The sequence below is a fragment of the Camelus ferus genome, chromosome 17 (assembly GCF_009834535.1).
Source record: "Camelus ferus isolate YT-003-E chromosome 17, BCGSAC_Cfer_1.0, whole genome shotgun sequence".
Classification (NCBI taxonomy): Eukaryota; Metazoa; Chordata; class Mammalia; order Artiodactyla; family Camelidae; genus Camelus; species Camelus ferus.
The window spans coordinates 30259167-30277268 of NC_045712.1; the positions used below are offsets into that span (position 1 = coordinate 30259167).

An 18102-nucleotide genomic window follows, 5' to 3' on the forward strand; every position below is an offset into this window, starting at 1 on the left:
CAGGAGGAACAGCAGGCAACAGGGAACGGCCACACCCACAGTTACAGGGAGGGGCAGGAACACGCCTCCTGCCTGCCTCAGGAACGCATGGGACAAGCAGGGCAAATCAGCAAGTGTGTAAATGACACGATCTGCAAACGTGACCTAATGGACATGTGTAGTACGTTGAACACACAGTTGTTTTAGAAAACATGTCCTTTTCAATTTCAAATGGGAAATTTACCAAAAATGGACTCATATTGAGAAACAAAACTCAGAAAGTTTCAAAGAATTGAAATAATACCGAATGTGTTCTCTGACCACAATATAATTCAGTTAGAAATAATGATTTAAAAGAAAAGTTTAAAAAATCATATTTTTTGGGAGGGGAGTGGTAATTAGGTTTACTTATTTATTATTTGTTTTTTTTTAATGGTGGCACTGGGGATTGAACTCGGGACCTCATGCACGCTAAGGATGTGCTCTGCCACTGAGCTTTACCCTCCCCCCTGAAAAATCCTCCTTTAAAAAGAGAAATGTTATGCATTTATTATGTAGATACTTACATAATTGCAATGTTATTTATGTGGACAGTAGAGGAGTTCAAGTCTTTAAAACAGTACGTCCTAACATGATCTAAAGATTATGGAGATGTATTTGAACATGTAACTTTACATCTGACTAAAAGTTCCCAGTGTTAACTGGGCACAAGATCCTAGGAGAAATTCCATCAAAAAGAAAGAATGTGTGACATGGTTGCTCAAGAAACTGAAGAAAAAACTGGACCCAAGTAAAAATGAACCAGCCTGGAGTCAAATCATCATTTCTTTGCATACTTCCTCTCCCCTTGTCTCTCATTTTTAAAAAATTATGTTAATTTGCTTAAAAATGAAGCAAAACAACAACAAAGACCCTAAGGGCCCAAGGGGAAATACTATGGCAACTAAAACACATTTTGAGTGAATGATATTTAAAATACCAAATATAAAAATGTGTGGAATGCAGCTAAAGCCATGCTTAGAGGGAAAATTATAGCCTCACTACATAAGCTAGAAAAGAGGGGAAAGGCTGAAATAAATGAGCTAAGCAGTAATTTCTCTTTCTTCCTCTGGTTTTTAAGTCACGTTGGGAGAGCCTGACTTTACAGACAGGATATGGGGTTATATACTATTTTTGCTTCTTGCCTGAATGCAGTTTAACATTTTTGTGTGACAAAACGTTATGTGTACATCACCGCAGAAGACCTCATCTAATTCGGCATGTCAGCAGCGTTTAATATGGCAGGTCACCCTTTCATTCTTCTGATTCTTTCTTGTGACTCTTTCTTCACTTGGTTTCCTGGCGGCGCAAGCAGGAGCCAGCTCGTATCAGCTTGCAAGAGTTGACTGTGTGCCAACAGCCTGTCCAGTGACACCACAGTGGGAGCTTGAAACGGTGGCACTGTTTCCCCGTAGAAACTGCAAAACACTACAGATCAGTGCATCCATTATGTCCATCCATCCATCTGTCCCTCTCTCCCTCCTTCTGTCTGTCAATCTACCCATCTATCCTCAGTGAGCAGGTTCACCAGCTCTGGAACACCACTCTCTCCTGCCTCTCCGTGTCTTTGCTGGCCGCGGTGAACGCGTCTCCGAGGCTGACTCCTCCTCATGCCTGGAATGTCCCAGGGCTTCCGCGTGTCCCAGGCCTCAGTCCTCAGACCTCTCCTCCATGTCCGCACTCCCTTGGTGCGCCCACTCGGTGCCTTGTCTTTAAACACTGCGTGCACACCAGTGACTTCCAAACAAATTCTCTCCGACCCTGCGCTCTCCCCTGACTGCAGGCTCGCACAGCCCTCTGCAGACGCCACGCTTTGGGACAGGCTAGATTTGCAGGGCCCATTAGACATCCTGGTGGGTATGGGTGACTCCCCTGAGCAACGTGGAGGATGGAGTTGCTGTCAGCCAGGAGGGGAACTGAGGGAGGAGCAGGTCGGGAAGGTAGGAGGCAGGAGCAGCTGCCACGCGGCGCTGTGACGACACACTGAGAATTCAGGTTGGGGTCGAAAGCGTGGGCTGGGTACCTCGGGGCGTGTGGGGGAGTGCTTCAGGCGGTATGCCAGAGGACGTGGATGTTTGTTTAAATGCGTCTTAGTGTCAAATTTAAAAAAATGATAGTCACGTAAAAGCTTTCTTTTAAAATACTTTTATTTAAAAAAAGCAGGCCAATGGAAAAGAAAAATAGCAATGACAGTGCAGGTGCTGGCCAGACACAGCGCCGGTTGTGAAGGTGGGATGAGAAGGGCCGCGGCTTGGGAGCCGCCATGCGGAGCTGCGAGGAGGCGGCGGGGGCCAACCAGCTACATCTTCCCTGTCCTGGGGAGTCAGGAGGCCACGAACTAAGGCGATAAAGGGAGTAATGTCAGTTCTGACTTGGATCCAGACTAACAGGGATGACCACAACAAGAAGCTGAAATCAGCATGAGTTACCAGTGTCTGCCCTGGGGAGTGGGGTCGGGGGCCTGCCCTGGGGAGCGGGGTTGGGGGCCACTGCCCTGGGGAGTGGGGTCGGGGGCCACTGCTCTGGGGAGTGGGGTCGGGGGCCACTGCTCTGGGGAGTGGGGTCGGGGGCCGCTGCTCTGGGGAGTGGGGTCGGGGGCCGCTGCTCTGGGGAGTGGGGTCGGGGGCCACTGCTCTGGAAAGTGGGGTCGGGGGCCGCTGCTTTTCATCTTAAGCCCTGTGCTACTTGCCTTTTAAAAAATTCATAGACTTTGTATTTTAAGACAGTTTTATTTTTAATTTAATTTATTTTATTTTTAATTTTTAATTGAAGTACAGTCAATTACAATCTGTGAGTTTCTGGTGTACAGCACAAGGTCCCAGTCATGCATATGCATATATATATTCATTTTCATATTTTAAGACAGTTTTAGATTGACAGAAAAATTGAGCTCCCCCCACACCAGCCCCCATTTTCCCTGTTGTTAACAAGGAAAGTGAGAGCTGGGGAAAGGCTGGTGGGAGCCCGTGGGTCTCTTGGACACAGGGCTGGACTTCCTTTGGGTGTCAGAGACCAAGGCAGATGGACCGTCTAGGGGCCTGATGCCCGGCTGACTGGCTCCCATGCTGGGACAGACGAGGAATTGCCCCGTGACCCTCACCAGAAGCATGGAGACAATTTGCGAGGCGTCTGAGCAGGGAGAGTCTCCTGGTGTCATTTCAGGCTGAGCACTCACTGGTTCCAGGACCGAGCACGGCAGTCTGGGGATGGCTGGAGGCTCCTCGCACTGGCATTGGGTGGGGCAGGGCCCAGGTCAACCCACTGTGTCATTGGCAGGCAGCTGGGTGTCACACCAGATGTGGCAGACATGGTTGGTCAGCCCCCTGCCATCCATCCCTGGCCCTCTGCTCCTTTGGCCCTTCTGTTGTGGTGGCTGGACAGCCAAATGCTTCACAAACTCCACTGTAGCCAGAGGTGGCAGTTTTGGCCCATGATGTATTAGTGGACACCTGCTGGGGGTGGCTTTGAGAAAAGCTTTTCTTTTTTTCATAAAAAGAGATGGGCTCAGCTGGTCCAACTCTTGGTCTTTCCTTCTGCTTGCCTTGAACATGCGTCTATTGGCTGGAGCTACAGCAATCATCTTGTGACCATGAGGAAAGAGAATCACAGCAGCTTCAGCTCAGGCTTCAGCCACTGAACATTCTGGATTCCTCATCATGTGAGGAAAAAGAAATCCCTATATGTTTAAGTCATCAAGATTTTTGTTTGTGCCTGAACATAATCCAGGCTGTGCCCCAGTGTATCATCAGCTTAGCCCCCACGATGGTCTTCCTGATACTGGCAGGACTTTGCCTCCCTTCTGCTTGAAACCCACCCCCTAGGAGAGGCCATTTTCCTCTGTCAGACGGGCAAGGATGAAAAGATGGAGAAGGCTCCACGGCTGGAGGAGGGTCGGAGACAGTTCTGCCCATTCATAGCTGGTGGGACCACACATCCGCACGACACTTGGGGACTATGGTCAGCGATGGCTTTCCAAGTAAAGATGCTTGAAGACTTCTTGCCAGCAGTGACCCTGTCCCCAGCCCGGCCCGGCCCGGCCCAGGGACGCTCCTCTCGCTGGCTGGCGAGGCTGGGCACGCAAGGCTCCACCCGGCTGTGCGGGCTGCAGCTGGGCCTGGCCTGACGCTGATCCAGAACGTGGTGGCCTCGCTCGCCGCCGCAGCCCGGTGGCAGGAAGCATTCCAAGAGCACCTGTTTCCTGAGGACCCCGTCGGGGGCTCCTGGGCACCATCTGGGCGCTGCCCCACATGTTGTTTTCATTAGGAGTTTAGAAAAACAATTCAGCTTTGACTAATCACTGTAATTTTTTCAGGCTCATCTCGAACTCTCACCCGGCCCCGCCCCCTCTCTCCTTGCCAGCTCTTCTCGGGGTCCCCGGGCTGCCACACGCATGGGCAGGGCACTCACACACTCACACACATTTACACACATGGTTACAGGTGACACTCAAGACACACTCACCTGCACATCACACACACTCACACTCCATGCACTCATTCACATGGCTACAGCTGACAGCCAACACATGTCCATCTGCACACCCACACATGGTACACACTCGTGTACATGCACACGCACACCCTCCCTTTCACAGTTCTGGAGAATGACCAGCTCTCTTCTCAAGCAGGGGGCCCTTACCCTTTGAGGTGGGCAGGGGCGGGGTCAGCTTAGGGTCCTGGCGTCCCGACGACCCCAGGCGTGTGGAGCGGTGATCAGGAGCCAGCGTTGAAGCCCAGGTCTGCAACCTTCCGGCTCTGGGCAGCTTGTCCACCCACTGGGCTTCCGCCTCCTCCTCTGTTTGGTGGTGATACGTGTGGTGCCTAGAGCAGGGCCCAGCACAGGCTGAGTGCTGTGTGTGTGTGTGTGTTTACAAAAAATTCCAGCAAATCAAAGTAACATCGAAACTCGGTACTGAAAGCTGGACTTTCCTCCAGACTGTTTTGGTAGCGTGGTTCTGAGTCAGTCCCCTGATGTTGAATGTTTGTCTGCTCGTGGGGCCTGAGGCCTCAGTAAAGCAGAGGAAACAGAGGCACAGAGAGGTTAAGTTGCTTTCCTGGTGTCACACAGCATGCTGGAGACCAGGGCAGGTCTGCAGAATTCCCACTGTGAATCATCCAGGGACTGTGCCCAGCGTGCTGCCAGCAGGTTGCTGTAGCGGTGGCGGGGACTTGGCTGGGACAGGGACACAGGACGGGTGGTCTCCGCTGAAGGCAGTGGGCGCGGCTGCAGGAAGCTGGGGTGGCCGCAGTGGAGCCCACCAGCTGGAGCTACACGGCCTGTGCAGCTGGACGGGGCCCAGTTTCCAGGCAGCACCAGGGTGGGGGGCGCAGGAGGGGTGGTGGCGCTGGTGGGTGGAGGGTGCCTGGAGGTGGGCGGGCAGGCTCCGTGGGTCAGTGCCCAGCCTCTGGCCGGCTGAGGGCTTCCTGGGGCCTTGTTCTGGCCTGCCACCCAGACCCTGGCCCGGGTCTGATGGCCCTAGCAGGGCTGCCGTCCGAGAACAAAGCGTCCTGCAGGAATTCCGGCCACCGGGTAATGCGATGCATTGTGGAGTCGGGCGCCCTGCCAGCCCAGCCCCACCTCCACCTACCCCCACCCCACAGCGGGTCTGTTCACAATTTGGGGGCTCGGAAGTCACCGTCAGCAGGCAAATGGCAAGGACCCCCTCACTCAACAGGCCCCCAAATTCCACAGCTGCTTTGATGCTCACCTCACCTCTTCCCTTCCTGTCTTCAGAAGTGTTTGCCTCCGACCCGAGGGCAGCGGGAGGGGTGCTTCCTGGCTGGGCTGGACTGCTGGGCCGCCGAGACTCCCAGACTGTTACAGCAGCGAAGATTTCCTTCCTGAAAAACACGCTACCGCTGCTTTCTGACCCATCCCTCGTGTGTCTCTCCAGGGAGAGCGGGGCCGCCTCCCTCCCTAGCACCCCCCGCACCGGGGCCCCGCCGCCTGGACCGCCCGGCCAACGGCCATGGGGGTCGCTGGCGGTAGTTCGCGAGTGGACGTGCCCCCCTCGGTGGGGCCAGGCAGCAGGACCCTGCGTCTCACACAGGCAGGTCCACCACCCGCAGAGGAGAAACAGGCAGCCTCTTCTCCGGGGGCCCCACAGCCAGGCAGGAGCCGCGGCTGCACGTGGCCTGTGTGGTGGACACAGGGTCCCGAGCAAGTTTCTCAAGCCCTCGTGCCCGGGTTCCTCCTCTGCATGTGAGGATCTCTTGTCCACCTACGAATCCTGCCAGTGCTATGGTCACACCCCAAGTCTCGACCATTCCTGGGCCCCCTCCTCCCTCCTGGGCCCCCTTTTCCAACCACAACCTCTTCTCCACACAGGCAGCTGGCGCAGGTGGCAGGATCCAGTTCAAACCAGTGTCTCCCCTTTGCTCCAAACCCTCTGAGGCTCCTGCGTGGTTCGGGGGAAAGCACCCCCTCCCCCTCCATCCCTTCTGACCTCGGCTCTGATTCCAGCCACTGTGGCCCCCCCGGTCCTCACACTTACAGCTCTGCACCTGCCCCAGGGCCCTTGCACAGCTGCGCCATCCTCCTGGAAGCACTTACCTCAGGTACCAACAGCTCCCGCCTGAGTGTCACCTCCTCCCTGCCCCTCCCCTCCCTGCTGCACCGTCTCCCAGGCATTTCCCAACTTTGTGTACTTTCCTTGTGTGGCTCCGTCTCCCAGAAGGTGGAACCACTTGCTGCCCTGCTTTTGGTGGCGTCCTTGTGGGAGCACGAGAGACCAGAGGGCCCCAGCCTTTGGGGTTGTTGTGAAGACTGGCTGAGGTGTGTACGCAGAGGGTCCAGATATGGAGCGTGTGCACAGTGGATGACAATTCTCACTGTTATTATTAGTAGTAGTGGTTTTGGTGGAAGTTCTGGTGGACCAGCACCACCCCGATTCCCTCTGGGACCCTCTCCTGCTCTCAACCCTGTGCTTTGCCTGGGACCACCCCGTCTGGCTCCACAGGTGCCACCCCAGCCATGGCTAGTCAGTGCCCCGCAACCCCCACCCACAGCAGCAGGCTCAGAGAGAGCCATGATCCAGAGTCAACCACAGACATTCCTGCTTCCTGATGTAAGGGCTGGAGTGGCTGCAGCCATCTTTCCACCAGGAGGCGAGTGGAGCCATCAGAAGAGGGAGCCAAGCTGAGAGGTGGGGAGAAGGGGCGCTGGGCGGCCGTGGTGGTGTCTAGGGCCCTCGCGGCCGGAGCCCCACCCCACCAGCTACTTACGTCAACAGTGCCCGTTTTAGTTAAGCTGGTCCAGGTGAGTTAACTGTCCCTTGCTTCATCTAGAATCCGACCTGGAGCCCTCTGGAAGCTTTCTCCCTCAGCCGTCTCCTGATCTCCCCTTTCCCTCACCGTCCAGGCCCTGTTTGGCCCCTGTCTGGTGTGTGGCAACCAGTGGTTCCTGCTTTGAGCCTGGTCTCCTCCCTGTGACCCAACTTCCGTGCTATTTGTCTGGCCCCTGGTGGCTGGTGTGTAGGGGTCTTGCCCTCATGGGGACCCAGAACTTAGAAGGTCTGAGTTTTAACACATTATTCACTCCTTTGTCAAATTAGTGGCAAAAGCCTCGTCAGTAAACATGGCGAGTGGGGTGAGCCTGGTTCATCAGAGGGTCCGGTTGTGAGACTGCCCCCCTTCTCCAATCTGCCCGTGGCCACACCTCCTGGAGGCCTGCTGAGGAGCGGCCCACCTCCTCCGTCCTGCTCTCAGCCCGGGAACCTCCGGCCGTCCCTCCCCCCACCCCTGGCATGTGCCAGGAAGTGCCAAGGATTCCCCGTCTCTGAAAGAGACGACCAGCTGCACAGATCCGCGGGCCGACCGGCCTGGCCTCTCCAGGCTGCCCTTCCAGAAACTCCCAGCCCCTTCCTGCCTGGCTTCCTGCCCGAGCCCTTCCTGGAAGCTGGGCCCACCCTGCCCCCAAGCCTAGGGCACCAATGTTTCCATAGGCTGAATCCGCCAGCCTCCAGGGGCAGGGCTCCTCCTTTCACTCGCGGAATCGAAAGCTTGGAAAGTAACCTGAGGGCAGCGGGAAGGGGAGTCCAGGCCAGGGCACCTTCCCGTACCTCCGTCCCCCCCAGGCCTCCAAAGCAAGCATGGAAGACAGGGAAGAGAGTCAGAGAGCCGCTGCCTAAACCTGCATCTGCACGAGGGAGCCAGTGAAGCTGTCGGTGCCTGGGCCGCAGGTGCTGCGGTCCCGGGTGCGGGTTGTGAATGGGCGGGTGGACCTTGCGGCATTCGCCCAGAAGCGTCGCCCACAGGTGTGGAGCCCGAGTGCGGTGCCCGCCAGCAGGGCTCCTTCGCTCCGCCCCGCGCCCTGACCTGCGGCCCGCTGTCGGGGGACCTGGCCTCCGGGCAGAGGACGGACCCGCGGGCCAGGCTGCGGTCCCCGGGGGGGCGGGAGGGGCCTTTGGCAGGACGAGGGCTGGCACTGGCCGCTGGGAACGGCCACGTCGCGTGCACGTGGGGGGCAGGCGGTGGTGGCTTTCAGAGCAGAGGTTGGGCACGGCTCCAGGAAGGCCCCGGCACGACGGGGTGCCCTTCCTCCTTGATGAGGGGGCAGAGGTTACGCTTGCAGATCAGGTGGGGCCCTGACTTGGTTTTCCCGTTCATGTGCCCAGCGGGATCGTCTGATTGTATGTGACAGAAACTCAACTCAGTGCCTTAAGGAAACAAGGGAACACGTTGATTTACGTAACTGAAGACTCAGCGAGCTCGGGGAGTGGCTGGCAGGGCCTCTGTGGCTTCTCTCTCTGGAGACTTCCTCCTCGTGCTAGCCAGACAGCTCCCGCGGCCGCAGCCTCACAACAAGCCAGCTCAGCAGTGCCTGCGCGGCAAGAGCGCCTCCTTCCCACCGCTCCCAGCAAAATCAAAGTCACCAAGCCGACTGCTCGCTGGCCAGGCCGGGTCGCACGCCCGTCCCGGAACCAGCCGCAGAGTCCGGCCAGGCGTGGGTCATGGGTGTACTCTCGGGGTCTGTGTGAGGGGTGACGTCGGCCCCCCAGTGTACTCTAAGGGGTTCTCCTCTAAGGAAGTCTGACTCCGAGGAAGGAGAAACGGGCCTGGGGCAGCCAGCGTCCCCCCGTTTGCACAGCTGACTCCAGGGCAGTCTGCTCGTTGCAGCGAGTTTCTAATACTCACACGTTTGTTTCCTCTAGGAAGCTGGAGCGAGGGGTGCCTCTTTTACCCAGTGACACGTTTGCGGCAGGAGGGGGGGTTGGCCGGGCCTTCGCCGAGGGCCCGTACGGGGCCCGGGGCCGGCATTCCCAGCTCTGGCACCGTGGCGGTGGGGCAGCCTGACCCTCCCTTGGCATCCTGGTTCTGGGGTCTGGGGACTGTGGAGTTGGAAAGTGGGGGGCAGGCCAGCCGTGCAGCACGGTGGGAAGGCTCTCCTATCCCTCAGATCTGGGTTCAGTTCCAGCTCAGTCATGCTATTGTGGGCGACCCAAGGGTCTGAGCCCTGCTTTTATCCCCTGTGAAAGGCAGCGCTCCCCCCACCCACGGTGGTTTTGAGGATTAGATGAGATGGTCTGTCTGGAGTGCAGAGCGCAGTCCCAGGCACACAGCGGAGCTGGTGACCAGGGTGACCATGGGCCGTCCAGCCCCCAGCTGACCACCAGCACGTGGCAGAGCTCGACGCACCCACCCAGGCTGCAGGAACTACTCGGCTGATGCACGAATTGTGAGCAAAATGAAACGGTGGTGTTTAAGCCACTGAATTTGGGGAAATTAACTGATTCAGGGAGCAGGAGGGACAGGTGGTGGCACCTAGCCCCCAGAGACAACGTGGGGGAGCTGGGCCAGAGCGATCGCCAGGGCAGCTTGGCCCGCAGAAGTCTTGGGTGGTGGCTGACTGAGCATGGGGTCCCTGAATCAAAATACACAGGCAGCCTAGTAAAGTATTACTTGATCTGCATGCCTCACATTTTGATTTCTCATGTGTTCAAAATATTTCCTAATTTTCCTTATAATTTCTTGTTTGATTCCTGGGTTACTCAGAAATATGTCATTCCATTAGTTATTGACTTATAATTTAATTCTGTTGTGGTTAGAGAAAGCATTTGAATCCTTTAAAATGTATTAAGAGTTGTATTGTTGTCCAGAATACAACCTGTGCTGGTGGACATCCTGTGTTTACTTGGCAAAGGTGCATGTTCTGAGGGTGTCGGGCGGAATGTTTTATAAATGTTAAGTAGGTCAAGTTGGTCATGTCGTTTGTCTTTTATATCAGCAAGTGGCAAACTTTTTCTGTAAAACAACAGTGAGTGTTTTCAGCCTTGCAGGCCGTACCATATCTGTTTCAACTACTCAACTCAATAAGCAGCCACCAGCAATATGTAAGTAAATGTGACTGAGCGCTTCCAAGAACACTTTATTTACATAAATGAGGCTGATCTGTCCAATGACCCTATTCTGTATCCTGATTTTTTTTGTCTACCTTTTCTATCAATTAGAGAGGCAGGTTGAAATCTCCAACTGTAACTGTGGATTTGTCTGATTCTCCTTTCAGCCCATCAATTTTTGCTTCATGCATTTTGAAGCTGTGTTATTAGGTGCATTAACATTTAGGATTTTTATATTTTCTTGGTCAGTTAGGTCCTTTGTATTATGAAATGCTTTTCTTTATTCCTGGTAATAGTCTTCATTCTGAAATCTACTTTGTGTGATAGTAGTATAGTCACCAGCTTAAAAAAAAAATATATATATATATATATATATATATATATATATTTATATATTTCCATTCTTTTACTTTTCACCTATCTGTAGCCTTTATAGTTAAAGTGAGTTTCTGGGTTTCTTGTAGACAACATAGGTCTTCTCTTTAATTGAATCTGACAATCTGTGTCTTTTAAGTGGAATATTAGACCATTTACATGTAATATGATTACTAATATGGCTGAGTTTAAATCTAACACATTTTAGTTGATTTCTGTCTACCCCATTTGTTCTTTGCTCATTTTCCTTCTTTACCTGTCTTCTTTTTCTTCTGTAGTGTATAGTATGAAATTAACCCTATCCAGGGTATTTTTCATTTGTAGGAGATTGATTTTGGTCTTTTTTATATCTTTAATTTCTATCTTCACCATGCGCATGTTTTCCTCTCCCTTCTTGAATATATTGATCATATTTATCATAGTGGTCATAATGCCATTATCGTATTATTCTGTTGTCTGTGTGATTTCTCTGTTTCTATTGATTAACTTTTCTCCTTACATTTTCCTGCCTGTTTGCATACCTGGGTAATTTTTTAAATTAGATCCAGATATTGTAAATGTTATATTCTTGGGTACTAGATTCTGTTTGTTTCATATTTTTAAAAAATATTTTTGAGCTTTGTTCTGGGACAGAATTTGCTTCTTTGTGGCTTACTTTTAAGCTTTGTTAGGTCCAGAACATCCTTTAGTCTAGATCTGATTTGGTCCCATTACTTAGTTAGGAGAACTTTCCCCTTTGGGGAACACAAACTCTATAGCTGTGTAGGAATAGGAGAAAAGAATAGACTGAATGGAAGAATGGAAAGGAGAAGAAAATGGTGTTCCAGTCACCTATTGCCGTGGAGCAAGCCACCCCAAGACGTAATGATGTACAATAACCATTCTGTTAAGCTCGCAGATTCTGTGCGCTCCACCTTTGCACTTGGAAAGGACACAGTGGTCTTTCTCCTTCTGGATGTCTGGGCCTTTAGCTGGGAGGACCGAGTGGCTTGGAAAACTCTGACAGCTGCAGGGCTGGGACCGGGGGGCTGGAGGATCCGTTTCCAGGATTTTCTTTTCATTCACGTATCTTGAATCCGGGCTGAGCAGACCAGGGGACAGGCTTGGTGTGACTGTCTACGGAGCGCCTGTGTGTGCCCCTCCAGCGTGGCCGAGGCTAGCTGAACTTCTTACATGGTGGCTCAAGGTGACTTCTCATGAGACAATGGAGGTCAGAAGGCAGTGGGACAATATATTCAAACTGATCAAACTAAGAAAAACCTGTCAATCAAGAATTCTATATCCAACAAATCTATCTTCTGAAAATAAAAGTGAAGACATTATCAGATAAACAAAAACAGAGAATTTGTTGCCAGTAGACTTGCCTTATAAGAAATTCTAAAGAATGTTCTTCAGGCTGAAAGCAAGTTACCCTAGACTATTTCAGATCCACACAAAAACCCTCAAAATCACTGTTAAAAGTAATTATGTAATTATGAAAGACAGTGTAAATGCATATTTATTCTCCTTTCTTATTTTAAAAACAATTGTATAAAACAATATGTATATAATGTATATACTGTATTAAAATTTAAGGCAACTGGTAGAGCAAAGCGGTATTTAGGCTAAGAAAATGACTCCAGCTGATAAGCTGAATCCACAGCAACAAGTGCAGAGAGCCAGAAGTGATCAAGAAGAAGACTTACACAGCAAACCCTACAAATAATATATTTGGTCTTTCTTCTCAGTTTCTCTAAGAGGCATGAAATTATATAAAGTAATAATTATAATAATATAATGTTGGGTTTAGAACATTTGTGGATGTAGCATTTATAGCATAATATTACAAAAAGGAGGAAAAAGGAATAGCATTATATAGGAGTAATGTTTCTGTGTCTCATTGGAATTAAGTTAGTATAAATCTGAAGCTGTTGGTAAGCCCTAAAGCAGCCACTAAGGAAATACCTCAAGAAGATAGAGTGGAAATATTACAGAAGTTAAATGCTACCTTCACTTAATGCAGACAAGAGGAACAAAAAGACAGGATGCACATGAAAAATAAGACGTAAAACGGGAGACGTGAACCCAGCTCTGTCAACACAACATTAAATGTGAATGGATAAACAATCCAGTAAAAGGCAGAGACTGTCAGGCTCCAACTCTATGCCGTCTAGAGGAGGCACCCCTCAGATTCAAAGATATAGATAGATTGAAACTGAAAGCATAGAAAAGGTTTCTCATGCAGACAGCAACCACAAGGACTCTGGACTGACTGCCAAGATCAGACAAAATGGACTTTAAGACGAAAACAACAACAACAACAAACTTCCTAGAGATAAAGAGGGACATTTTATAACAGTGGAAGGATCAATCCATCAGGAAGATAGAGCAGTTACAAACACACTTGCACTCAACAACAGAGCATCAAAATACATGAAGCAAACACTGACAGAAATGGAGGGAGATACAAACAGTTCAACAATAAAGGCTGGGGATTTCAATATCCCACAATCACAGTGAATAAAACAATGAGGCGGATAAGGAAGATAAACAAACAAACAAACAAAGCCCAGAAGACTTGAACAACACCACAAACCAAACAGACGTGACAGACATCTACAGACCGCCCCCCCCCCCCAACAACAGGGTGTACACTCCCCCCGAGGGCACGTGGAACGTCCTCCAGGAGAGGCCGTGTGCTAGTCCGTAAAGCAAACGGCAATAAATTTTAAAGGATAAAGGTAATACAGCGTAAGCTCTCTGGACAAAATGGAACGAAGTTAGAAATCAGTAACAGAAAGTGGCTCAGGAAACTCACAGATACGTGGAGTTCAAACAACACTTTCCTGAACAGCCAGCGGGACAAAGAAGAGATCAGAGAGAAACTGGACACCACTCTGAGACGAATGAGACACACCAAAGCTCACGGTGAATGGCTGAAGAAGCTCCCAGAGGGAAATTTACAGCTGGTAAACACGTACAGCTAAAGAGGGGGAAAGTCTCAAATCCGTCACCTAACCTTCCATCTTGAGACACTGGGAAAATGAGAGCGAATAAAACCCAAAGCAAGAATAAGGTAAGAAGTGATAAGGATTAGAGTGGAAGCTAAGGAAATACAGACTTAGAGAAATAACAGGGACAATCGGAAAAACCGAAAGCTGGGTCTTTGGAAAATCAAGAAAATTCAGCCTGACTGACCAAGACAAAATGAGAGAAGAGTCGAACGACTGGAATCAGAAATGAAAGAGGCATTTCTGCTGACCTTGCAGAAATAGAAGGGATCATGAAGGCATCCTATAGGCGACCACGCGCGGATAAATTAGACAACTCAGACGAAACGAACAAATTCCTAGAAAGACAAAAAACCAAAAGTGACGCAAGAATGAATAGACAACTTGAGTAGGCCTAAAAGGAGTGGACAGATTAAGTGGTAGTAATAATAATTTAAAAAATCCATCCACAAAGAAAGACAGCCTAGGCTTCTTTGGTGAATTAAACCAAACATTGAAAGAATAAATAATACTAATTATTCATAAATTCTTCCAAAAAATGGGAGAGAAGGGAACACTTCTCAGCTCCTTCTGTGAGGCCAGCATTACCCTGATACCAAAACCAGACAAAAACATCACAGGAAAAGAAAGCCCCAGACCAATGTCCCTTATGATTATGGAAGCAAAAAATCCTAAACAAAATGCTAGCAAACTGAATACAGCAACATATGTAAAAGCTTATACACCACGACCAAGTAGGGTTCACCCCAAGAATGCAAGTTTGGTGTACTATCTGAAAATCAATCAAAGCTATACATCAGCTGAAGAAGGACAAAGCACACATGATCATCTCAATAGAGACAGAAAGCATCGGACAAAATGCAGCACGTTTCACAGTAAAAAGCACCCCAGCCACCGAGAGCTCTGAGCAGGAGGACAGTCACTGACACGGAGCTGGGACCTGGTTTGTCATTTGTGCCGCCTGCTTCCCCTACCTTGGGACAGGCCTGCAGAGCCCCAGAGGGTCAGCGACTGGACCCTTCTCCAGGCCGAGCCACTTCAGCTCCTTGCAGGAGGGGTTCCCGGCCCTCCTCCCTGTTGCAGTCGCCCCCTCCAGGCCCCCTCTCCAGGTTGGCTCTGTCCCTTTCTAGGGTGGGACCGTCCATCTGGGAGGTCTGGGGGTCTGAGGGGCAGCTGATAACCAAATTAGACTGTTTTCTGGAGCCTGCAGAGTGTGAAGGAGAGCGGTCCCTGGGGTCCTTCAGAGGAGGAGATGCCAGTGTCACTGGGTCTTGTGGGTCACGTGTTCCCAGGGTGACTTCAGGGAAGACCCATCACAGTTCCTGACGCCCCAGAGTCTGGGCCCCTCCTCAGACCGCCAACGTGGGGCCCGAGCCTGTAGCCAGGGTGGCAGAGCCAGGCTCCTCTCCTGCCAGGAGCACCGCACGGTGGTCTCCGTAAGTTGGCAGTGATTGCACAACTCTTTTACCAACTGCCACGCCGGATGTATTTTGCAACCCAGCCCGCGTGCCACACGTGTTGGCTGGCACAGCCAGGCCCCCCGCAGAGGCCGGAGGACGTCTGAGAGCGAAACACCCTGACAGCGCCTCCCAGGACCTGTCAGTGCAGGACGTGCTCCTGTCTCCACGGGGACGCTCCCCGGGTCCCCCGTCCTCTGGCCAGGGAGGGGAGCCGCGAGCTCCACAGAGCAGCCAGAGGAGACGTGGACTTCCAGAAGCCGCCGCTGTCTGCGGAGAGCTCTGCCTGGTGCCCAGGGGAAGGCGTGTCCCCGAAGCTCCGCAGGAGGGAGGCCTGCACACATCACCCTGTGGGCAGCATCCTGAAGGCACTGCGGGAGCGGACCCACGGGGCACGTGGTCCCACTCGGCATCCTGTGGAGGAGTTGCGAGGAAGGACCGCTCTGAGAAGAGAGAGTGGCGTCCGCCGGCTGACGGTGGAGAGAGAAGCAGTCCCACCCGCCTGTGCGCCCCTCGCCAGGGCGGCTGCGAGGGGCTGGCCGGGGCCCTGGGGCTTGGCCGTCCGCCCGCCGTTCTCTGGGTGCCGGCACTCCGGGGTCGGCAGTGATCCCAGCGCCTTTGTGACGCTCCCAGTGAGAGCCTGGAATCTCTGGGGAAATGGAGCCGAGTGTGGAGAGGAGCCTGGGACCCCCCACTTCCTGAAGAGGCTTTGGCGGAGTCAGGAGGTGTGGTGGACACTGTGATGCGTCTCGCAGGTCGCCCACGTCAGCCCCCGACTGCCAGGAGTGCAGGCGGCTGATGGCTCCCGGCTGAGCCCATCACTCGCTCGAGAGAGTGCCTCTCCCCAGGCCGGACCCCCTTCTTGGGGGCAGCCTGCATCCGATGGCTGGGCAGGGTAGGAGTCTGGAGACCCAGCTCCCTTGCTCCAGCGTGGACAACCCTGAGGGCCGCCCCAGCCCCAGGGCCCCCTGAGGAGCTGGCGGAGTCTCTGGTGTCTGCACTGCAGGCCAGCCTCTCCCAGCCCCGCCTGCTTCCCTGACCCCTCATAAGATGCGGTTCTGAGGGCTCCCCAGGAAGCCTCTCGGGGACCCAGCTGAGGAGACCGTGCCGAGCCGCGAGGGGCCCTGCTCCTCTCAAGGGTGTGGACCGAGCTAATCCCAACACCTGCTGTTCCGACTCCTGGCTCCTCTGCTCGTGGGGGCAAGCCTCCTCCCGCCGGCTCCGGTCTCCTCCCGCCCTCACTGGGCGACTGAGTGGTGTCCTGCAGTCATGTGGAGAGCTGAAAGTGTAAGCGATGCACCTGGGTACTCAGCTCAGGAGAACTCTAAGCAAAGTGTCGAAGGTGCTGCCTGGTTTCTTCTTGCTCCTTTGAGCAAAATGTGAGAGAAAATAGACACGTTGAGGGAAGAACTGTTGAGTGAAAAAGAATCAGGACCAGACGACCGGGGACATTTCCAGCTACACAGCTGGAAGAATATGCTAAAAATAGGAGGCTCACTGTCAGCAAAGAGTACTTTGGAGAGGAAGCCGAGAGTGAGAGTGGACAAGTGTTTTTCCACAGCTTAATAAGATCAAAAATCAGTGTATTCATTTGCACAGAGGGCTCAGGGGAGAGTTGGACGTGTGACTCATGGGTCCCCTCGACCATCTCAGCAGAAGCAAGGACTAGAGATGGGGTAATCTAGGGAAGGTCTGGGGAAGAGTCTTGCCTAAGGGAGCGAAGCCCTGGGAGATACACAAGAGACCCACAGCGGCTTTGTGAGTGTCACACCAGCACCCGAACCCCACCAGCCTGAGCCTAAAGGGGCAGAGGGAGAATACAACGAAAGAAGGTTGTCAGACTCCCAAGAGTCTACAGGCAGGAAGCAGACGGACAGATCCACTCAGCTTAAAGCATTTGCTGCCTGTTGAGGACTGAGTTGTATTCCACCCCCCACCCCGACCCCCATTTATATGCTGAAGCCTTAACCCCTAATGTGGCTGTATTTGGATAGGACTTTTAAGGAGGTAATTAAGGTTAAATGAGGTCCCTAATCTGATAGGACTGGTGTCCTTATAAGAAGAGGAGGAGCCCCAGAGAAATCTCTCTCTGCGACTGCTCGGAGGAGCGAGGAGTGGGCCCTCTGCAGTCCGGGAAGAAAGCCCCCACCAGAACCAATCCCGATGGCACCTTGAGCCTGGACTTTCAGGCTCACTTTGAGAAAACGCATGCCTGTCCCTGAAGCCTCCCAGTCTGTGCCCTGACTGACTATGGCGGCTCCAGCAGGCCGGGGCCTCCCTTCTATAAGGAGGGGAGGGGGCCCTGGGGTGCGGCCATGGGCCTGAGGGCAAGGGCCTCAGTCCGCAGCTGCAGTGCCCTCTGCTCCAAGGGGTCCCTGTTGTCCGTCTGTCTTACACACAGTGGTGTGTGTCTGCGAACCCCAGACGCCTCTTCCCGCCCCCCCATACTGCTGTGGTTAGGTCGTCACGGTGAGTCTATAGACACCGTTCTAAATAAACTATCCTTAGTTTTTCTTTCGTACACAACTTTCTTTTTCTTTTCTCCCTGGGGTTGGTGAGGCTTGGGTTTCTGCTCTCTCTGCTTGGCTAGTTTTCTATGCATGACCCGCACTAGGTTAGCCTCAGACCCTCAGGGGGCTGCCTGGCCGCCCCGGCCGCTGCTCGCCGCACCGCGCTCTCCACCGCCTCCCGGGGCCCCCAGGACTGCGCGGGTCTGGCGGGCCCTCCCTCCTCGGAGTGCATCTGGGGCCTGGGGTGCCCTTCGTTTCTTGCCTGTGCTGTGGGATCTTCCGCTTCCTCCCCGCCAGGCCTTCCTTCCTCTTGGTTTTCCGTCGTGATGGTGGCAGTGGTTTCTGGAAAGGGGTATATGTGGAAGACAGGTTTTTCGAGAGCTTGCATGTCTGGCAATGTCTGTGTCCCCAGGCCT

General features: G+C 52.8%; 1 protein-coding gene across 1 annotated transcript; it reads right to left on the bottom strand.

Moving 5' to 3' along the window:
• Positions 1-2821: 2821 nt before the first annotated feature.
• Positions 2822-8970, bottom strand: LOC116657318. The gene is made up of 6 exons (XM_032459440.1): positions 8891-8970; positions 8078-8558; positions 6066-6152; positions 5726-5832; positions 4657-4838; positions 2822-4256 (listed from the first exon to the last, which is right to left on the bottom strand). Exons 1-6 carry the CDS (start codon positions 8968-8970, stop codon positions 3859-3861), a joined length of 1335 nt encoding a protein of 444 aa, XP_032315331.1. The 3' UTR covers positions 2822-3858.
• Positions 8971-18102: the final 9132 nt, after the last annotated feature.